This window comes from Populus trichocarpa, chromosome 10, assembly GCF_000002775.5.
Source record: "Populus trichocarpa isolate Nisqually-1 chromosome 10, P.trichocarpa_v4.1, whole genome shotgun sequence".
Taxonomy (NCBI): domain Eukaryota; kingdom Viridiplantae; phylum Streptophyta; class Magnoliopsida; order Malpighiales; family Salicaceae; genus Populus; species Populus trichocarpa.
In genome coordinates this window covers 12,334,344-12,355,863 of record NC_037294.2, presented here as the reverse complement: position 1 = coordinate 12,355,863, position 21,520 = coordinate 12,334,344, and the positions used below count along the sequence as shown (strand labels likewise).

The 21,520-nt window shown below is 33.8% G+C and overlaps 3 protein-coding genes across 3 annotated transcripts; all 3 read right to left on the bottom strand.

Moving 5' to 3' along the window:
• Positions 1–8,395: 8,395 nt before the first annotated feature.
• Positions 8,396–10,288, bottom strand: LOC7462641 (protein XRI1). Its single transcript, XM_002314715.4, has 5 exons — positions 9,926–10,288; positions 9,624–9,802; positions 9,434–9,527; positions 9,138–9,320; positions 8,396–8,809 (listed from the first exon to the last, which is right to left on the bottom strand). Exons 1-5 carry the CDS (start codon positions 10,017–10,019, stop codon positions 8,526–8,528), a joined length of 834 nt encoding a protein of 277 aa, XP_002314751.4. The 5' UTR covers positions 10,020–10,288; the 3' UTR covers positions 8,396–8,525.
• A 1,384-nt stretch (positions 10,289–11,672) lies between these two features.
• LOC7462640 (non-specific lipid-transfer protein 4) lies at positions 11,673–13,375 on the bottom strand. The gene is made up of 2 exons (XM_002314714.4): positions 12,800–13,375; positions 11,673–11,954 (listed from the first exon to the last, which is right to left on the bottom strand). Exons 1-2 carry the CDS (start codon positions 13,143–13,145, stop codon positions 11,938–11,940), a joined length of 363 nt encoding a protein of 120 aa, XP_002314750.1. The 5' UTR covers positions 13,146–13,375; the 3' UTR covers positions 11,673–11,937.
• A 947-nt stretch (positions 13,376–14,322) lies between these two features.
• LOC7459087 (glutamate decarboxylase 4) lies at positions 14,323–17,659 on the bottom strand. The gene is made up of 7 exons (XM_002314713.4): positions 17,411–17,659; positions 17,087–17,291; positions 16,238–16,438; positions 15,711–15,925; positions 15,329–15,582; positions 15,182–15,234; positions 14,323–15,092 (listed from the first exon to the last, which is right to left on the bottom strand). The coding sequence occupies exons 1-7, from the start codon at positions 17,494–17,496 to the stop codon at positions 14,595–14,597; spliced, it is 1,512 nt and encodes a 503-aa protein (XP_002314749.4). The 5' UTR covers positions 17,497–17,659; the 3' UTR covers positions 14,323–14,594.
• Positions 17,660–21,520: the final 3,861 nt, after the last annotated feature.

Here is a 21,520-nt window from a genome sequence, read left to right as displayed (position 1 = left end):
AAAAATTTCTCTCTATTGTATCCCTAATTTCTTGAGTAGTCCTATACTTTATTTTTAATCACTAGTAAATTCATCACCATTCATTTTTCATATGAAAATCATAGCAAAATATTTATTAATTCATCAAAATTCATTTCAATTTATATCTATATGTATATAATATTACCCATACACATATTAATTCAACAAACCCTTAAATTATCATAAATCATAACATTTTCAATAACTAATTATAAATAAATAAAACTAAAATTAGACAATGAAACAAATAGAAAAAAATAAATGAAATTTACCTAAAGCACAAAGTATGATAGGTTGTTTAATTAACTAATTAATAGATTAGTATTCGAAGAGAAATTTTGTAGAAGAAAAAAAGACAAGGATAATAGCTTGAAATAAAAAAGAAAGACTCTCAATTAATTAATGAAAAAAAAGGGAAAAGTTCAATGAAATATACTGGACATATATATTATATTATGCTATAAGTTAATAATAGCGAACTTCAATAACTAGTCAGAAAATGAAACCTGTTAAGATATTATTAATATTTTAATATAAAAAAGTATTTAAAAAAAAATTAAGGGGGCAATTGCCCCAATGTGGCCCTGCCATTGATGGTACCAATTATTTTTTAAAATATTTTTTATTTAAAAATATATTAAAATAATATTTAAAAAAAAAAATAACATCAATATATTAAAATGATTTAGAAACACTAAAAAATAATTTAAAGTAAATAAAAAAAATAAATTTAATGTTAAAGATTGAAATTGAAAATAGAATAAAAACTAATTTCATGAAACTAGTATATAACTCAGCAGGAAACAATTTGAAAAAAAATTACAAAGAACAATTCCTAAAACAACCAGATGAAATTTCAAAAAAAAATCTAAATAAATAAAAAGTTGTCGAAGGGCTAAATTGAAAAAAAAAACAAGACAAGTAAAATAAAAAATTATTATAATAAAATAGTGTTTTGTAGGTATGGCTATAGTGATTTAACTACATTCATTAATATTTTGTTAACTAATCTAGTGACTCGCACTATATCACAAGTTAGGTAAAAAAAATTAACATAAAAGAAAAGGTGCACTAGTTGACAACATGTTTTTTAACAACAAGATTTTTCTTTTATTATGAACTAAAAGTCTAATTGTATATGTTTAATAAAATAGATTAAGGATTCAAGATATCATTAGATATCAAAATGAGTTGTTAATGAGAGATAAAAATAGATTAGGATATTTGATCCATGTGCCCTTAAATTTTTTTTATTTAATTATATGATAATTATTATTATTTTTTGTAAGAAGAGTTACGACTAAGATTCCATTAAAACAAAATGATTTGCTATTATAATTTCTCATTTCCTTTTTTTTTCTATGAAGAAATATAACTATTTTGTTTTGTGATCTTCATTTAATAAAAATAAAAAGCCCATCAAAATAAACAAGTAAAAATGGATGATTTGAAATTAAGGCACCTCCCAAATTAAAATTCTTTTATCGTATCAATATTACCCAAGGATGATGTGTGTTTATCCTCATATATGGTAGAACTTCTAAAAAGTATTGTTCTACTAAAATCACATGATGAGTTTTGTCATTTTAAGAAGTGTCTCTTGAAAAAAAAAAAGTGTTTTTTAAGTAATCAAAATCCTCGTTTCCTAACTAATATGGGATTGGTGGCATCATCGTAGGCTCTCAAGACGAGGAACTTGGGTAGTCGCACATGACTAACATCCTCACAAACGACGATAATAATAATGTGTGTCTATATTCATACATGGTAGGATCTTTAAGAGGTATCGTCTTCCTGAAATTATGTAATGAGTTTTATATTTAAAAAAATATTTTTTGAAAAAAAAATGTTTTTATATTTATAAAGGACCCAGGCTTTCATCTCATAATCGACGTGGTATTAATGAAATCATAATTTCCAAGTTGGTTAATGGTTGTGAGAGTAAAATTGTTTTACATCAGTATGCGAAGGTACAATTATGCACCCACTATTGATTTCAGTATTATCTGAACATATAATTGACTTGACCAGGATCCAGTGGCGGAGCCACGTAGGGGCAAGAGGGGGCAATTGCCCCCCCTTCCCCTAATTCCTTTCTCTTATCTGTTTTTAATAAAGAGAATTCTATATATATATATATATATATAGAATGAGTGGGTTTGAGTTGCTTGCCCAACAGTTATATTTTTTATACTTGTGCTGTTAGAAACTTTACTTGTATAGGAGTGTGATTGTGATTGCTTTTCAAAGTGTTTTTTGTGCCGAAATGTATTAAAATGATTTTTTTTATTTTTAAAAAATTATTTTTGAGATCAGCGCATCAAAACAATCTAAAACATACTAAAAAAAATTAATTTTTAACAAAAAATTTTTTTGAATTTCACTTCATCTCTTCCTAATAGGTCAATCAGATATGGAAGCTCCAAAAATACTAGGTCTACATCTCCAAAAATTAGTTATTAAAAATGTTAGGGTTTATAATAATTTATGGGTTTGTTGAATTAATATGTGTATGGGTAATATTATATGCTAATGGATATGAATTGAAATGAGTTTTGATGAATTGATAAGTTTTGTTATGAATTTCATATGAAAAATGATGATATTGAATTTAATAATGATTAAAAATGAAGTACAAGACAACTAAAAAAATTAGGGATATAATAGATAAATTAAAAAAAAACATTTAATAATTATATTTAATCTACTTGTACAAAACAACAAGTCAGTAAGAACAACATCAATTTGTGACAATTCTTTTAAGCTATGATTTTAGATGTTATGTACCATATGTCAGTATAGAATTGTTGTCAACAACTTTCCTAGTCTTTGGAAGATTTAGAAATAGATAAATGAAAGTTTGTAGTATATATTGAGAAATATATTTTTAATGAAATTAAAAATAAAATTATTATGAAGCAGTTTTAAAATATAAAATCTCGAAGAAAATAATTATAATATAAGTTTTTTTCATTTTAAAAGTATTCTTAAATTAATTTTGCTTGACTTGAGTTGGTACATGTATTTCAAATTAATTTCTATATATAATATATATATATATATAGTATATAATATCAAATATTTATTAGTAATTTACTTCTTTATTTAAAAATTTATGGCCCCGCCACTGCAAGGATCTGTCTAAATTCATGGTAAGTTTCATTAGGTTTTGAAAAAATTACGCACTGTGAAGCAATCAAAGCCGACCGTTTGTTCAATTTTGACCAAGGATGGGATCGGGTTTTAATGATTGCTTCTAACTTTCACACTACACAGTAGAAAAAGAAATTCAAGAAACTAGTTTGATAATTAGGAAGGTTTTCTTCATTTTTTTAATTTTAATTTCACAGCCAGTATTTAAGATAATTTACCATTTTTCTTATAAATAATCAGGTCGGTGTAAGAACATGTTTCTAAAATCATTCAAAAAAGATTTGGTAGACATCCTAACATATTTTACTGGTGATTTTTTTTTTAAAGAAAAAAGAAAGAAAGAAAATATCGAGTGGCATGAAGGCCCATTATCTATGGTTTTATATGCTCACAAATCATAATGCTGGACTTCTACAGCCTTCATTGAGCACGAAGTTGGATCGGTTCATGGCCCAGATTTATATAATCCAACTTACCGCCGGGAAAAAGGAGGCCTGCCGGCTGTTTTACCAAATAGCAAGCCCATGGTCAAGGACAGGCCATTCCTGGGCTCGACATTCGAACTCGAATAACAAGCCCATGTCGGCTGTTTTGTCAGGGCTCGACATTCTCCTGACAAAAGGAATTTACAGGCTAAACCATGGAGAACCCTCGAATCATTGAAGACTTTAAATTGACACTCACCTCATCAATTTCATACTTTAATATATCAAATCTGTGTAACAGATACGCCGGCTTGAATAAATTCAGCTGATACATTTCAGATAGTATTTTAGGAAACGCCCAGCCATTCTTTCAGTGCAAATCGACGAGGCAATGGGCTAAGCTGGGGTTCTTTTATATTTAATAATATAAAAGTTGATCGGGTCCTTTTATATTTAATAATATTTATTTTCTGATTTTCTATACATTATATTTTATTTTGAAAGTGCCTTTCAACCATTAAGAAACAGAAAGGAGAAAAAATGCGAGTCAACGAAATTGATGGAAATATGTCACGTTATTATTGACGGTGCAATTGCTTCTCCTCGTTTATGATGTTACTAACGAAAGGGTTAGTATTAAGCAAATTGCTGATGGAGAGGGGCTCAATTAACTCTTCACTAGTTAGAGGGACCTGATTAAACAATGTTTCATATTATAGGGATTATTATGGTCATTAACCAAGGAAAAAAAAGTTCCTTCAAGGCCATTGACCAAGACCACCCGTGTCTTTTAGTATTTTTTTAAAATTAATATTTTAAGAATCAATTACCGTCAAATCATTAGCGAAAGAGGATAGAAAAAGTCCAATGATTCGTACTTTTCGTACTTTAAAAGAGAAGGTGTCTTCAGGCGCCAGGAGGACCTTCAACGCCACAGCGTGTGAAAAAGCGGAGCGGAGGAGGACCTGTTCAATACCAAGATAGACTGCATATAAAAGAGAGTGATATGTGCGATGAGATGATATATCTGTGCTTAAGAACATAAAGAGGGTTTAACACTGCCTGGGCTTCTGTTTTTGATCTTATAGTCTCTTTTATAATCTCCGCTCTAATCCCACACACGGCTTCTTTCTCGTTCCCAGCTCGGTTTACTTCATATTTAAACTTCAAGTCGGTTCTCTCTTAGCTTCCCAACAAGTGCCCAACAACTGTGCCCAAAACATCCATTGCCATTGATAGCAGGCAGCAGGCAGGCACCACCAAAAAAAAAAAAAAAAAGGAAAAGAATTGGAAACTGCAATTCGATATGGCGGCACCACATTCACCATCTATGGCTCCTCGTTATGTCCCTAAACGAGGCCAAGTTATGAAGAAATCCTTAAAGAAAATCTTTGGACTCTGTTTTGGAAACAAGAGCATGATCTCCTATTCATTATCAGCAAGGGTTTCTTTCTAATTGACGTCACCATGTTCTCGTTAAATCTTTGATTTTCACGAGACTCGTTTCTCTAACTTGGTTGATGTAGGCCTTTTTTTCATTTTGTTTTTTGATGTCTAGTTACTAGCTAGTTGCAACGAGTCTTTTTTAAAATCAGTTAGGTTCTTCTGAACAAGTAGTCTTGTTTTTGATCGAGGGATACTCTGAACAGTGAAGACTGTGCAATTTTTTTCTCTCGGCTTGTAACTTGTAATGCTGATCTTTCTTTCATGACAATATTTTTCTATTTGAATTTCTCTTCAACGATTTGTTGCGTTGATTTACAGTCCGAACTTAGCAGCAGACTCTGTTTCCGGCGGGAGTGTTTAAAATCCCATGAAGCCACGTCGGTTGGCACGTGGGAACCAATGATTGGGAAATCAAATGCTTATAATTAAATAGAAAAAGGTGAAAAAATTAATTAGAAAGTTCTTTTGTCGTCATATAGTTTGATTCTGGATTTCTGGGATTGCTAAAATAGGATTAAATTAATCAGAATCGCCTTTATCCATCACGTGCACCGTCTTGAAGGGGAAAAAAACATCAAGAAGAAGAAGAAATTAAATCCAATGCCCAAGAACATGACTATTTCTAAAATGTAAAAAAAATGTTGCTTCCCAGCTCGGAGACATCTTCACTGGCACTGCCAAGTAGATTACCGATCATTATTATTATTTCTTTCATGGACCAGAGAAAAGGTTTCCATGTCTGATACAAGCAATCCATACAGAGCAATGAGAGGAATGATAGCCGAATCACTGGTACTGGTTGCCAATCTAGCAGCTCTAGCCAACCAATCTGCTGCATTATCAGCGTTTCTACGAATTAGACTCTCCAACAAGTGTTGATAGTATACATTTACTTTACTAATCAGATTACAGAGTAAATAGAAGTCGGAATAAAAGAGTCTCAATGGAACCCTGCAACGTTTTCTGCTCTAATTTTTTCAACAGAGAGAAAATACAATAAATCGTGCAACCATAAACTATATTAAATATATGAAAAGAAACTGAGTCCATAATTTTACCTTAATTTTATACAAGATATAACTTTTACATCTTGAGGAGGAATCATCTTGTATGAGTGGAAATTAAATATAAAAAAAACTCGTGTGTGTGTGTGTGTGTGGAAGTTGTCCAGAGATTTCAAGGTCTTGAAGCATAGCCCAGTTGTTGAGCTTTTTATCTTTACTCTCTTGTACTTGGGCCCAGGTGGAAAACACTCAAGTGGGCCCTCGAGCTCAAGGGAGCAGGTGGTACGTAGTTAGGATCCAAATTAGCACATAGTGGCTCCGACATTGATCTGACATCATTGCAGGCCCTTTTGACATCATTGGTCGATATAAAGTAGCATGAGGTGATTGATTAAAATATATATTATTTCCTGAAAGTATTCATATACTAAAATCATAAAAAAAATTAAATTCTCTTCGTTTGGGATTCGGAAGAAAAGGCAAAAGCAGAAAATATTCTCACGTATACCCAGGTTCTTCTTCTTTTTCAAAGATAAAATAAAGAGGAAAAAAAGAAAATAATTCTCTATGCTTTGAACTACGTACTTTTTTTTTTGTCATGTTACGAGAAAATTATTCTTGTAAGTTTAGTGCGAGATGTAAATAATATACTTCCTATTATATTCTAGAATTTGAGTTTAATCTTCCTAAAATTATTAGTTTTATTGTAAATTGTTTGCTCAAAACATGACTAAGAAATTATATAATCTTAGCCTGGATTTAAAAAGATATATATAAAAAGACTTATATCCTGAATATATATAGTGTTGGCTGAAGAAATAAATAACATTATATCAGGTTTACTGGCAACGATGAAGGATTTTTGGGTGATCATGAAATTCGCATTCATGCCTTTTCCTTTATCATATCGACAATCCAGAAGCTGCAATAACTCTTTACCATTTTAATATTGAAGCATTATATATTGCCGAAAAGATTGTTGTTTCATTGGCCGAGTATAAAACAATAAAGGTTTGAAATTTAAACCAGACAGACAATTAGCAGGCATCTAGCTGGGGTCTACGTACCCATCAGATCGATTTGCAATAAAAACAAACATGCCTATAAAGGTCAAAAGCTTCTTCACCTAAGCAACAGTAATCATTGCTGCAGAAAAGAGAGAAAAAACCCTGATCGACATAATTCCTTGTCACACCTCACTAAGTTTCAACCACGTAGGTGGGACTTTTGCCGTCCAGCTGTGAAAGGTCCCCGGCTAGTTGTGTTCGTCTGCCTTGAATCGCCACCACTCAAATGTTTGACCCATTCCGAAGCTTAGAAGTCAAAGGGATCCAAAGGTCGTGATCTAGGTTAAAAACAGTGACGAGGGATGACTGGGACAGTTAGGTCATGTATAGGGTCCCGCGTGTTGCATATTGTACCGGCATTTGTGATTTTTGAACATGGTGGGTGTTGACCTAGGTAGAAAGAAGACATGATAGCACATTAAGAATTTAGCGAACAACCACCATAATATTTGACCAATGATTGAATTACTCCATGAATTTTATAAACTACTATCTCTTCCTCAATCCACATTACTATCCCAGAACTCGTGAAGTTAAGATTTGATTTATATAATTTTTTTTAATATATCATTTCAAGTTAAAGTCTATTGAATTTGAAATATATATACGGCTATATTATTTTATATTTATTTTTTATCAAATAAAATAATAATAATAGGACGAAGAAGTCTGGTTTAGAAATCTGTAGTCAATAATAAATGATTTAAGTTTTTTTGGCTGCCCGTGATGAAGTTGTGAGAGATCACTAACTAGGACGGTGCTCCACTCATTAGAAAAGAAAATGGAATATACTGGTAGAGTACTTAATTCTCAATCTTACTGCTCCTCTCTCTCTCTCATTCATGCTGATGTTTTGAACATTGGTAATGTATATTGGAAGAGCATCAAATTAATTTAATCAGTGAATTTTATTTAAATATAATGGTTCCAATGGCAATTGATACCTCTTTCATACCTCCGAACGACTATAGTTTGATTTTACTTTAATTCAAGAAAAAAAATAGTTTTTATTTTTAGCTCTTCATTTGATTTAATTGCAGTTCTTCATCCGACTCCCGAACAACCATGGCAGCAGGCCATGCCAGATAGGAATGGCAAAATGCATTGCCCGAGTGTCTTTGTCAGACAAGATTGCCACTCTCGGTTTTGGATATGACTTTTACCTTTTTCTCTCTCTTATTTTTTCCCTACACACTTCCATCGGAGTTCAGACCAGAAAAGTGCTGTGTTGTTGTTGGTTTAGCACTATTCAAGCACTAACATTGCCTTCCTGCCAATGTATATAAAACAACTGACTATAACTCTGTAAAAGTAAACCATTTTACAAGCATATCACTTTCTATACAATTCAAACGGACAACGCATGAACTAAGCACAGAAATGAGCAGCAGTACCAGCCACCAATATTTTTAACCTTTGGTTCTAATAATAGTGATTGTGCCTCTCCCTTGCGTGTGGACTCTTGTAAGGGCCACCACAGCTTTCCCAGAAAGACCGGGGCCATCAGCAGATACACATGGCTTACAAGCAAAATCCCCTACCGGATGTCTTACCGGCCTTGTTGGTGGCATTAAGATCCTCTCATTGATATCGTTTATGGTCATGTCCCCTTCTAAACCTCCTGGCTTCACTAGTGCAAATGGATACACCACCCTTGTTCCCAACCTCCTCTTTCTCTTCTCCCCGTCATCATCTAAAGCACAAAACACTAATAACAATAAGAAGCTAACCATAATATTAGCCATAAATTATAATCGATGTGTGACCAATGGACTTATTACTCAATCAGAATTTTTGAAAAGTAAAGAACACTGATCAGGAGAGGTGGACTTAAACTCGGTGTATACAAAATATATCCCGAGGATACCCAACCACCCTAAAACCAAAAAAAAACAAAAGAAGAAAAGGAAGAAGAAGAAGAAGAAACCGACGATGCATCATTAATGTACAAAAGAAAGAAAAAGCTGATTGGGGGTGTGTGTGTGTGTGTGTGTGTGTGAGAGAGAGAGAGAGAGAGGTACCAGAAGAGTGAGGGATGTTGTCTTTTTCAAAAATGGAGTTTGTGCCAGCCAAATCTTTGTAAGAAGATGATGATGAATAATCAAGAGTTTCAGGGGCTGATATTCCCTCTTCTGGTGTTTTTATCTCCGATATGACATTTGCTTCCTCGCTAGTATTGCTCATCGACGTGGTCATGGGCTCATCTACAATATTAGAGAAGAGAAACAAGTTAAATCCCCCATAACAATTAATTAGGATACTTAGAATTATTGATCCATAATTAAGAACCTGTACAAAAAGCTAGGCAAATATGTACCTGAAGTTCCACGAATACCAGTAATGTGGCTCAAGCAACTAAAATTCTCTGACATCAATTCCCAGTCGTCAAAGTTTTCTTCATTCCAGTTGCTCTGCACGTAGAACATTAAAAACCAATCATTATTAGCTAAACAAGATACCAAGCAAATTATACTTCATAATCAAATTAAGATTTCGAAATTAAGTACCTCAGGTAGGTCATTTGATTTTTCGTATTGATCATGGGCATGATCATGCTCAGTAGAGAACAGCAGCAAGCGTCTTCGTTTGGATCGCTCATTAAATTCAAGCAAAGCATCTTCTAAGTACCCGGTCGAGAAATCAGACTCTAGAGAAGAGAAAAACGGCGAAGTTCTTCTATCCATGGCTGTAAAATAAATATGTTCATATCATCAGCGGGTTTTAGATTATCCAAGATAAGCATTGAAGGACAAAAACAGTAGTAGCATAAACTATAAAGAAAGAAAATTAGAATGAAGCTTTGGTGTACCTAAAGTCATGTCTGCGTTGAGAACTCCAAGGTTTTGAAGATCCCAGCCTAGGGAAGAGAGGTTACTACTACTACTACTATGGTAATAAGCCATGGAATTGGAGTGAGTTTAGCTCAGCACCAGCCCGTGTTTTTGTCTCTGATTTAATAATTTTGACATATCATTTCATATGGGGTGGTGGCGGCCTCGTATCTTAATGAACCACCCGTACACTAAAATGATGCGAATTGGTGCTATTTATTTATGCAGTGGTTGTAGAAAAAAGAGAAAGAATTATTCAAGCAGCAGCATGATCTTGGAAGCAGCAGGCAGTCAACTGCAAGCAAGAGAAAAAGTGGCGTTTCTTGGGATACGGGAAATGGGGTCGCCCTTTTGTGTCATTTTTCCTGGTTTTTGTATATGTGGAAGGGTTAATGATGTTGGGTGGGCCAAAACCCAATAATGGCGAAGGTTATGATATGATATCATGTTGCTCTTGTTCTGTGCATGTAAAGCAAAAATGTTTGTGCGATAGGGAATGATAAAAGAAGAACAAACCCATGCTTAGCGACGCAATTCAAATCCCAGCTTTTCCTTCCTTTTCAATTTCACCTCTTCCTTCTGATATTTGTTGTTACCAACCGTTTCCCCTTTGCGCAACTTTTTTCTTACACATCCCTTCACGGTTGTCACTGGGGGTCAAATCAGCTGTCTTCGCCCCTTAATTTGCTTTGCTGCTGGGCCCATTTGCTGGCGGATCCATTCTTTGGCATCCTGGCGGGGCCCAGCATTAGGATCGAAGATGAAGGGTTGATTCATTGTGGGACCCACCCCCCCTTCCATGGGGTTTGATTTGATTTGAATCGTTTTAACTTTGTCACCTTTTTGTTTGATTGTCGTTTGATCAAACGGCAGCGTAAGTCCGAATGACCACAGCAAAATACATTCTTGGAATCCACAGGTGTGAATAGCTGCTTATTAAGAACTTGAGGTGGGGTAGTCATTTCTGTTTTTTATATTTTTAAAATTATATTTAGGGTTTTTTTATATAATTTTAGTTGCAATAACGATTTAAAATAACATTAAAATAAATTATTTTTTTAAATATTTTTAATATTAACACATCAAAATGATCTAAAAATATAAAAAAAAATATTTAAAAATAAATCAAAATTTTCAGGAACACGGTTAAAAATTTAAAAATTATTTAATTATATTCTACATTACAATACAGAAACACACTAAATAACGATTTTTTTTACTCTCTTAAAAATTGGTTTGATAATATCCTGCGGTTAAACAAATAAAAACAGCGAAAAAAACAGCAGAGGAGGTTCGTTTCATCGTTTGGTGTGTGGATGCCACTTTTTATGGTGTTTTGTGCCGAAGGGACAGATAATGAGAGTGATAATGGGCCGGGCTTGATGTTGCAAAGTTTCCAGTCTCCGTAAGTCTAAAAGTGATGGACAGATAATCAGTTATCTTCTGTTTTCTTACATGGGCCCTTCGGTTATTTTTGTTTTCATCGAACTTGTTGGTTGTTGGTTGTTTTGTTACCATTAGGGCAATGTTTGCTAGCCCATTAATTCCTTGCATTTCTCTCCATGGATGTAAATTTGTATGGAAATGTAATGAAAATGGACATAGAAAATAGAGTTGTTTACTGTTTAAGAATATAGCGCTTCGCCGCGGAGTTAAATTATTATTTTTTCACAAGAAATGATATTCAGCAGCTGCAGATATGTTTTAAAGAGGAAAAAAAATGTGTGATAGAATAAGCTGGATTTATTTTTAATATAACAAAAAAAAAAAAAGCAATAGCAGATGATTTTATATAAAGAGATTTTGATGGTAGCACACATATGAAGCTACAAGCAACATCAAAAACAACTGCTGGTGCTGCCGCCTTCACGGGTCAGTGGTTATATAGCAGAACCTGACCCTCAATGGCAGCTCTTATTAACACACTCTCTGCTCTTCTCGCGTGGAGTTTGCTATTTCCCTACCGTCTATGCTCGGACTTCCGTCATGCTCATGGGAGCGTGTACTCTGCAAAGAAACAATGGCAAGAGTAGCTGTTAGCCTGTTATGGTAAGATTCTTGGGCTCTTAGTTCATGAGTTAGTTGAGATGCAGTTGGGTTACTATTTCTGATAAAATCAAGACGGGATATTAAAAGGTAGTATAACCCCCGCCCTTGTATTTTTGCAGGAAATGTTCTTACCCTCTATTTTTTCAATTTTTTTTTTTTTTGATTTACGTGGGGTGTCCGGGCCAGCTTACGCGCACCACGACTATTCCCCACGGCCCACTGGACATCTTGCAAGCTCAGGAGCAGGTAAGGCACCGCGAGGGTGACAGGCGTGCACATAGAGGGTCGAACCCGAGACGGGAGCGGAACAAGTCACACGATTGACCACAGCAGCGCTAGACCCTCAAGTACTCTATGTTTCAATTTTGATTGTTTGACACCACACATTCATAAAATGTTCGTTCATATTGCCCCAGTCAGTATCGAATTGGGATTGTTATAAGTATGGAGGGCTGCTTTGATCTTCTTATTAAAAAAACTACAGAAGTCTCACTGGGATCTTTGCAGTTTGGCAACCATCAGCGTGCTGTGGTGGCCAAAATGGTTATGAGCTGGTGACAAACAACATCAATGCATCGAGGGATGGTTTAAAAAACTCAATCAGATTTAAAAGGTTCATTTGAGTCCTTTTCAAACGGTCTATTTGGCAAAATTTATTGATTGAGATGAAAAGACAAACATTTTATTGATCTTGGTGTTTGAAACACAGGAGTAAGACGTCTATTTGCCATAAATATGGGGGGCAGAAAGATGATCATGTTGCAAAAAAAGAATGGAAACAAATTGGAAATACTATCACTTACTTCCACACTTCTTTCCAGCTTGTCTGTTTTTAATGCTGCAACGCTTTGGAATGGTGATGGCAATTCCTGGTTTGATTCCAGCTTGCTTTGCCAAAGGTGACAACAGAACAGCACAAAGACATTTTGGAGCTGTCTTGATCAAGGCAGTAACTTTGGAGCAGCAAGCTGGTGGCACAGCGGCCCTTGCATTCCCTGCCGCTCCCAAGCATGGGCTCAAGCTCGCAGCTGCTGACCTAATTGGTGTCTTCCCACACTCTCCGGCCGCATTAACATCACTTATAAAAGCATTTGAAGCTACCAGAACAACCAACACAGTCACAACCCAAGCTCTCATGTTATAGCTCATTGTTTCTAGGCTTGAAGAATGCGATTTTACTCGGATTTTGCTACATGTATTACCAAATATGTAGCTTATATTTATAGGCACTACAAATGTACAAGGTAACAAAATAATAATAATAATAATAAAAAGAAAGTGCCTTTTGATAGTGGGGTGGTTGTGGAAACGCGGAAGAAGAATATGGTTTTCTGTGCTTTCAACATGTAATGATTTAATTCATTTCCACTAGGAAACTTAAGTTGACACATAAGTTTTTGTTCCATAATTGGATTACCCTCTTCTCCTTCCTTCTCTCCTTCGAGCATTTTCTCTTCTTCCCATGAATAAAGAAACTCGATTAGCCACTCCGATGCAAAATAGTGTGTAGAGAATTATTACTAGAACTGTTTGTTACTATGAAGTACGGTGTTTTTTTTTTAATATATTCAAATGATTTTTTGATATTTTTGTTATTTTTAATATTAACATATAAAAAACATTAAAATTCCATTTGTGAAATAAAATTATAAGAGCTATAGCTCCAACGTAAGAGCACAATAAGAGCTAATATTCAAGAAATGAAATTCAAAATTAAAAAAATGTTATTTCCAAAAAGTTGAATAAAATTATCATTTCTTTATGAGTGATTTATGAAGTCACGCACTGTCATATCTCTGATTTCTCCTAGCTTTCTCAGGGCTTATTTTTATGGGGCTGGGCTTGATCTGTATTTCTTCATTTTTAGGCTCTTTTCTTGAGTTGGTTAGAGCTCTCTCTCCGGGCTTGTGTGCATTTTAGTGCTTCAGCGGAGTCACTCCCTTTGTTAATTAACGAAAACAATTTTTTAGGTTTCTAGCCTGTGGTTGGACTCGAGTTTTGAAACTTTTGGAATATTTTATTTAAATTAATTTTTTTATATATTTTTAAATTATTTTGATGTGCTGTTATAAAAAATAAATTTTAAAAATATTATTTTAATATATTTTTAAACAAAAAAAATATTTTAAAAAACATTCTTATCACTTTTCTATAAAATTATTATAAAATTCTGGTTTCAGGTTCTCTGCTCTCCATCAACCAAGGAAAACCGCACGCAATCCTGCAGCCCAAAACAAAAAACACAAAAAAGCAAACAACCGCGATAACCTGCTTGGTCATCAGCACATCTTTTTTCCGTTTTACGTCCACAAAACAAACTACAGAATTTAACGATAAGAAATGGTATAACTATAACCAATAATGTTTTTTCAATAATAACATTAAATCGAAATTGAAGAAATTCGACGGATCAAATACTAATGCAATTATGCAGTTAAATTAGAGCGCAAGGTTTACAAACTCTCTCTGAGGAAAAATGCAAAGCTAGAAAAAGGACTACAGATTTAGACCAAACAAATTTGTAATGACAAAAATTTTTTAAAAAAATAAAAAATTTGAGCAGGGCTCTCTTTCAATCGATATTATTGCTAAGCAGCTCTAACAAATTTTATTTCTGTTGGATTTCTTGGCCGTGACAAAGTTTTTCCAGTAAGTAGTGATTTCCCTTTGCGTTTCAGCGGCTGTTTTCTTGACCACAGTAGTGCCATTCTTTCCTGCCTCGGTGTCATTAATCTTTCCAGAAATTTTAGCTGAGAGTTTTGCAGGAAGTGAATCAAGCTCGTGCAAAACCTTCGTTATGTCACGCACAAGTCGCTCAGCAAGGGTGCGGGAGAAATCTTCTCTGATAACAACTCGAAGCACGGTAATGTGCTTAGCATCTGCTGGCATGGTGTAGGCTGGCACAATCCAACCAAAGCGACGTAGCGTTTCTGCGATTTCAAACTCGTCGTGCCCCCAGCTTTTATCCACGAGTGAAAAGGCCACAAGAGGTACTCCAATGTCTTTTGACACAATCTTAAAGCGCCCTGTTTTCTCCAGTCCTTCTTTCAGCATCATAGCATTTTCATGGCAATTCTCCATCACATTTCGGTACCCCTGGTGAACAGAAAATTTTAGTTTTTTTTTCCTGGTGAAAATAACGTACCGGAAGAGAGATGGATTCATTATTTTATTAGATCTCTCACCTCATAGCCCAAGCGGATTAGTTGGTAGTACTGAGCAATAATTTGACTAGAACCTGAAATTGAAAAGTATTAGTATATATTCCATGTTAAACAAGTTAAGGGGGTTAAGATCCCTTACAATAATATTCGAATCAAATGTTTATTCACCTTTTGAGAAGTTGAGAGTGAAAGTGGGTTGATCCGCTCCAAGGTAGTTTATGCGGAAAATGAGTTCTTCTGGCAAGTCTTCCTTGCTCCTCCAAACAACCCACCCAACTCCAGCATAGACAAGGCCATATTTGTGGCCACTAACATTAATGCTCTTCACCAACGGGAGTCTGAAATCCCATTCAAGGTCCGGCCACAGGAATGGTGCAATGAATCCACCACTAGCTGCATCGACATGAATAGGGGTATCCCACCTGCCAAACATAAAATTAAGAAATCAAATTGCATGCTCTATACACACAGGATTATGCACTGTTCGTATATGCATGGTACTGCTTCAACCGAATGAGCTAGAGGATTAATGTGAGCTAGCGATTAGTACCCTGTGATTCTGTTCTTTTCAACCAAAAGATCGTTTAAGAGCTTGACATCTTCAAATTCTCCATTGAGTGTATAACCCAAGATGGCTGCAACACAGATTGTGTTCTCATCCACCATTTCCGCGGCTTTCACAGGGTCCATTACATAGTAGTCCTCGGTCAGCTTCACTTCCTTCAGTTCTACCTCGAAGTACCTTGCAAATTTCTCCCAGCATACCTACATAAATGCATACACAGATTAAAAACTGAAAATTCCTTCTACAGCAACTTCATTTTCTCGTCAAGAATATATAATCTTGAATTGCACGTTAAGGGAAGATTTTTCATGACACTGCTATTTTCATATTTCTTTTGCCTTCATGTTCTATTCCGGCCCAATATAATGGGCCTTGGTATTGGGGGAGCCCAAGCCTACTCTTTATCACAAAAACTTTTGATTTTTATTTATTTATTTATCTGTTTTAGCTCACTGCTAGTAATCATTATAAAAAAGAGAAATATGATGTTAGGGTTCGTGCAAGGTTTATACCTGGACATTGGCACCAGTGACAATGTTAGGCTTGTCATAAGGTTTCCCTTCAGCCTTGCGCTTATTCTGCCACTTTCTCTTGAATGCAAGCCCAGCCAGCATTATTGCCTCCGATGAACCTACAGTACCGACCCCGACTGCAGCCTCGGATTCCCCCAACGGAGCATTGAATAGGTGTGCTATAATATTCACACAACGATTCTGCACAAAAATATCAAGTGATAATTTAGTGTTAGCCGATCGAATGAATACTACTAATTAAACACATATTTTGATTTGTCCAACCCCACAATTTAGCTAAAAAAAATGTCTGGTTGATTGATTATAAAAAGAAAAACTCGTTTGAATTGATTAATTAATTTAATTCGTCAAAATCACACATATACTGACTAGACAGAAATAGACTAGGTCTGTTAAAAATTCTCCCAATGCTCATAGTTGCGTATCTTCTGCAAGTAGAAATACCAGGTCTGATGACTGCCTCTATGCTTATTAAATGATACGATATTGACCAAACTAAGCACCATAGGACTGGGAACTCCTTCAGCTGAAAAGTCAAATCTCATCTTTCTGACTCAATAGTCCAAGAAAACGAAAAAAAAAAATCGAAAACAAACTCGCGTGCATCGTTTCCTTAAGACAAACAAAGATCTACCTCCCAAAAAATAATAATTAAAAACACTGTTTTCTTAGTGGTAATTTTATTCTCAGAGAGAGGGAAATAATGCATCGCATGCATGAACTTTCTAATCCTTGCTGATGGCATCAGAGCTAAAAGGAATCTGTACAAAGCTCATGAAAACACCAAATACATATACGTTGATTTTTAAAAAGAGAGAGTTGGGAGACCTGAAGCTCAGTGGTAACGGGGTACTCGTCCATGTCAACATAGTTTTTGTTGATGGAGTCCATAATAAGCTTATCACATTCAGGCTCCATCCAAGTAGTGACAAAAGATGCCAGGTTCAGCCTTGGGTTCCCATCAAGCATCAGCTCATCGTTTATGATCTGGAACGCTGCCTCCTTTGGTATCGAGTTCTCCGGCATCTTGTACCTGCACATATTATAATATATCCACGTCCAGCATATATCAACATACTGTACATTCCAGCTCGCACAATTATATATACAAAAAAAAGAGCAACAAATTAATTGTGCTCTATATATATATACCTTGGAAGGGACTCTCGGACGTAGCGAGAGGCGAAGGTAGAGTGCACAGAGACATCGGACTGCGAAGCAATTTTTGATAGCACCATAGTTTAGGATAGAGAACAGACACCAGAAACTGTAAAGTGGGAGCTTAATATAATTTATTTAGGGTTTTCTGCCTTGGTATGGTTGGAGAACTTGTGGTATTTATAGCTAGCTAGTGGGGTGCTGCCTATCCATTGCCTTCTCCTAATTAAGTTCTGGAGGAAAGTTGTACAGCATTGAATAAGGGATTTCAGATTTGGTTTCCTGTTCTAGAATGATTCCAAGAGAGCGAAGACTTGAATGAATACCAAAATTGACCGCGTTGATTGTTTCTCTGCTTCGCTACTTTGGTCACTAAGTCTCAAGCTATGCTGAGTACTTTTCTTTGTTGACCGTTTGATTCAACCATGTCCTTTTCATGTTAATTAGAGTGTTTGAAAGTATGATTATTATTGTTTTTTAAAATATATTTTATTTGAAAATATATTAAATTAATAATTTTATTATTATTTTTAAAAATAATTTTTGATATCAACATATTAAAATAATTAAAAAAATAAACATGTACATGGGATCGCTCTGGTTTAACAAAAGCTTGTGTTTGTGTTCTTTAAGGTTTATCTTAGACAACTTATTTATCTTGCAACTCCACCTAAAAGATTTTAAGTAAATTGCTTGCGTTTTCTTCTTTTACTTTTGAACTAAAAAAAGATAAATTTCTTGCGCAAGGCAAAAGACTAGGGTGAAGGAAGTTTCAGGATATATTTTTATTTCCTTATTCTTTTAGGCTACACAATATATATAGACATTGAATTTTTTTAGGATAAATATTATATATAATACTAATACTTTTATATCCAAATTACTTTATATCAATTTTATCATTAAGCTATGCCACAAATTTTAGTTGTAACATTAAAACTATTTATATAGTTGTAAGAAAATTATTTGGTCCCCAATTGTTTGATAACTCTTAATTTCTTGATTATGGTCTCTAATTCTTGGATGATTCTTTAATTTAGCCCCAAATTTCATCAAATTTGAGCCCAATTGAGGCCCAACTAGGGAGAAAAGATGGGAAGAGAAATGAATGGGACAAATTGCCAAATCAGGTTAGCTTATTGTGTTCATATCATGACTCGAGCTATGAATTTAATAGTTTTAATCCGGGTTGACCAGGATCGATCCAATATATCATTGTTTTTTTGTTTCAATCCTTAATTTATTGTTTTATTTTATCCTTTGGCGACCCAATTTCGCTTGATTAAGTTAGACAAATATTAGAACAATAGTGAACTTAAAACTTTTTGGGAGCCAAATTGAGTTTTTAACATAAAGACGTTGCATGTGGGTTAGTATGGTCAAATGAGCCACACTCAGCTAACTCCAACACAGTTATAGTTAAAACCTAGACCATGCAAGAACATGCAAAGCTGAATAAATTAAAAGCATATAAATTGTGTTAATAAGTTAGTTTTTTTGCTTCAAATTGTATTTTTTTTTTCAAAAAGAATATTGACACTTGATTAGATAAATATGTTAAATATCATGACACATCATATAATTTTTTTTGTCTTTATTTATTATTAATATTTTTTTATTTTTTTATTTATTAATGCATGGAATAATCAATTAATTAGTTTTATTGATCACGATGATCAAACTTTGAATTTGCATTTGAATGTGCATTTCAGATTTTTCATCGCGGACAACAAAACTAGTCAATGTTAGTAAGTAATATTTTGTTTCATTTTATCTTAACAATAAAAGTATCATTGAGTTCAGGGTTTCTCTCCCTTTTGGCATAGCATGGCTCCGGCATGAAGCCCGCACAATAGGTTATTAGCGCGGTGATAGAGCACAATTGCATTGTAGTGCCTAGACTGTGAGGGCTATTGGCCACATAAGTAGGCTTGTGCTTTTTTACGAGCTTATTTTGTACAGTGGATAAGTTTTTTTATACAAAAATTAAAAAAATTTATTTGATTTTTTTATATTTTTAAATCGTTTAATATATTAATGTTAAAAATAAATTTTAAAAAATAAGCTAAAATCTATTAATTTCGTACATCAAAACTAGATCATCAAATACATTCATAATAAATAATAACTTTTGTTGATATGAATTATTACATACACATTTTAGCGCCTCTTGAACATTGAAAAAAAGGGCAACAAATCAAATGGTAAAGGAGTGGATTACTGTTATGTAATTAACAGCAAGAGCCCATGGTAATTATAAGTAGAAAGTCGAGTCAAAAGTTGACAGCTTCAAGGGTCCTTCAATAAGATAGCAAAAAGAAGCCGGCAACTCTCGAGCCCATTTCCCCGAATCGCCGATGCGGCAACTCTCAGGCCCTTCTTTTCCCTCTCTCTATCTTGAACTATTCTTTGAGGTGGTCAAAAGGAGAGAAGAAGCAGTCCGTGTTTGTTCAGATGGAAAACATTCAAAGGGTTAGGCTGTATATGATCAAGAAAGTTAATTAGTGCTATTTTTTAAGCATTATTTTAGGTTTATGAAAAAAATGTACTATTAAAACTGTTTTAAAAGAGATTTAGTATCCATTGATATGGAAATTAGCCTAAAAACCTATCCTATTTTGAGAAATGGAAAACCTTCTCTCGGTGGGGAACCACCGTGGCCAGGATCGAATGGTAGTTGAATGGCTAGAGTGTTTGGAAATATTGATCAACCCGTGTTTTGAAAAATATTAAATTTTTTATTAAAAATTAATTTTTTTATGTATTTTGAATTGTTTTAATTTTCTAATCTCAAAAATAATTTTAAAAAAATATAAAAAATATTATTTTAATACATTTCAGAATAAAAAAACACTTTAAAATATAATAAAACACTTACGTCAGTCACAAGAAGAATTCCTTGGAGGATTTTCTAGTTTCAATTTCTCATGTCACCTAACATAAAACGTGTCCCTTTTAAAACACAAGTGTATGTTCATATTTGACTGCGTTTGTATACCTTCTCGTGTAAGATAAAATGTGTAAATGCATGCACCGGTAAGCATCGGGTGTTCCTTGCAAGACTTCACTGTCCAATGTTTCCCCTTTTTTTTTTTTTATGAAATATTATATTTCTATAGGTAAACTGTCCTTTTCTTTTATTTGTCAAGCAAAAATTTCAATTTCAATGACTAGGGAAACACTAATCGTAAAAGCACGTTTTGAGAGAGAGGGAGAAATTTGGCAAAACAACATTTTGAAATTTGAAGAGGTCAACGTTGTTAAGATCACACAAAGTAAATGGAGAAGAAGATGAAGAAACATCTATGCAATGTAGTGATTTTACCTGGTTTCGTTATGTACTAGTTAGTTAATTGGCCCGAACTTCACCGCGGGTTAGATAAATATTTTTAAATATCAAAAAAATATTAAGAATATGGATTGGAGAATTATTTTTATTGTGTTATTAAACATGGCTTAATGGGTCAATTTTTAAATCTCGCGACTTAGCTCTTTATCTAATTTGAGTTTCCAACTAAATCACGAGAAAGTTAACCTAAATTAAATTGATTAATTTCATTAGTACAAATGCAATTTTGATAACCAATAAAAGCATGCCATAACTTTTAACAAAACTTCAAGATAACAACTTTTTTTAAAAAAATATTGAGATAGTGACATATTAGATTGATCTCAGCCCCCAGCTATACGTGTCATGGATTATATTGAGTTTAATATTTTTTTATAAAATATTTTTTTAATTATATAATAAAAATATATGCTCACAAAATTAAACATCAACCTAAAAAATAGATATTTATTTGAGACAATGATAACTCTATAGAAAGAAATAAAAAATAAATCATGCAGTTTGTTTCTCAGCCAATCTAATATTGAATGATAAAATTGAGAAAAAAAAATTAAAAATCAAAGGACTAAAAACAAAAATATCATTTTCATCCACTAGATAAACTCATCAAACTTGCAAGCCTGGTTACCTGGGCTAACACTCTGAACCTGTGAATCAGGTTATGGACTCTAGCGAGATTACAATTTGTTTTGTTTTTCAAATTATTTTTTATTTAATATGATAAAAAAATAAATAATCGCTAAATTGAACACCAA

What these genes read in the sequence shown, in the direction of transcription:
- LOC7462640 (XM_002314714.4), bottom strand. Translation starts at nt 13,145, where the DNA reads ATGAGCTATAACATGAGAGCTTGGGTTGTGACTGTGTTGGTTGTTCTG.
- LOC7459087 (XM_002314713.4), bottom strand. Translation starts at nt 17,496, where the DNA reads ATGGTGCTATCAAAAATTGCTTCGCAGTCCGATGTCTCTGTGCACTCT. An exon ending in GAAAAGAACAGAATCACAGG is followed by an intron (nt 15,583 to 15,710) that starts GTACTAATCGCT and finishes TATGTTTGGCAG; the next exon opens with GTGGGATACCCCTATTCATG. An exon ending in CACTCTCAACTTCTCAAAAG is followed by an intron (nt 15,235 to 15,328) that starts GTGAATAAACAT and finishes TTTCAATTTCAG; the next exon opens with GTTCTAGTCAAATTATTGCT.
- LOC7462641 (XM_002314715.4), bottom strand. Translation starts at nt 10,019, where the DNA reads ATGGCTTATTACCATAGTAGTAGTAGTAGTAACCTCTCTTCCCTAGGC. An exon ending in CAACGCAGACATGACTTTAG is followed by an intron (nt 9,803 to 9,925) that starts GTACACCAAAGC and finishes TTTATTTTACAG; the next exon opens with CCATGGATAGAAGAACTTCG. An exon ending in TGGTATTCGTGGAACTTCAG is followed by an intron (nt 9,321 to 9,433) that starts GTACATATTTGC and finishes CTAATATTGTAG; the next exon opens with ATGAGCCCATGACCACGTCG.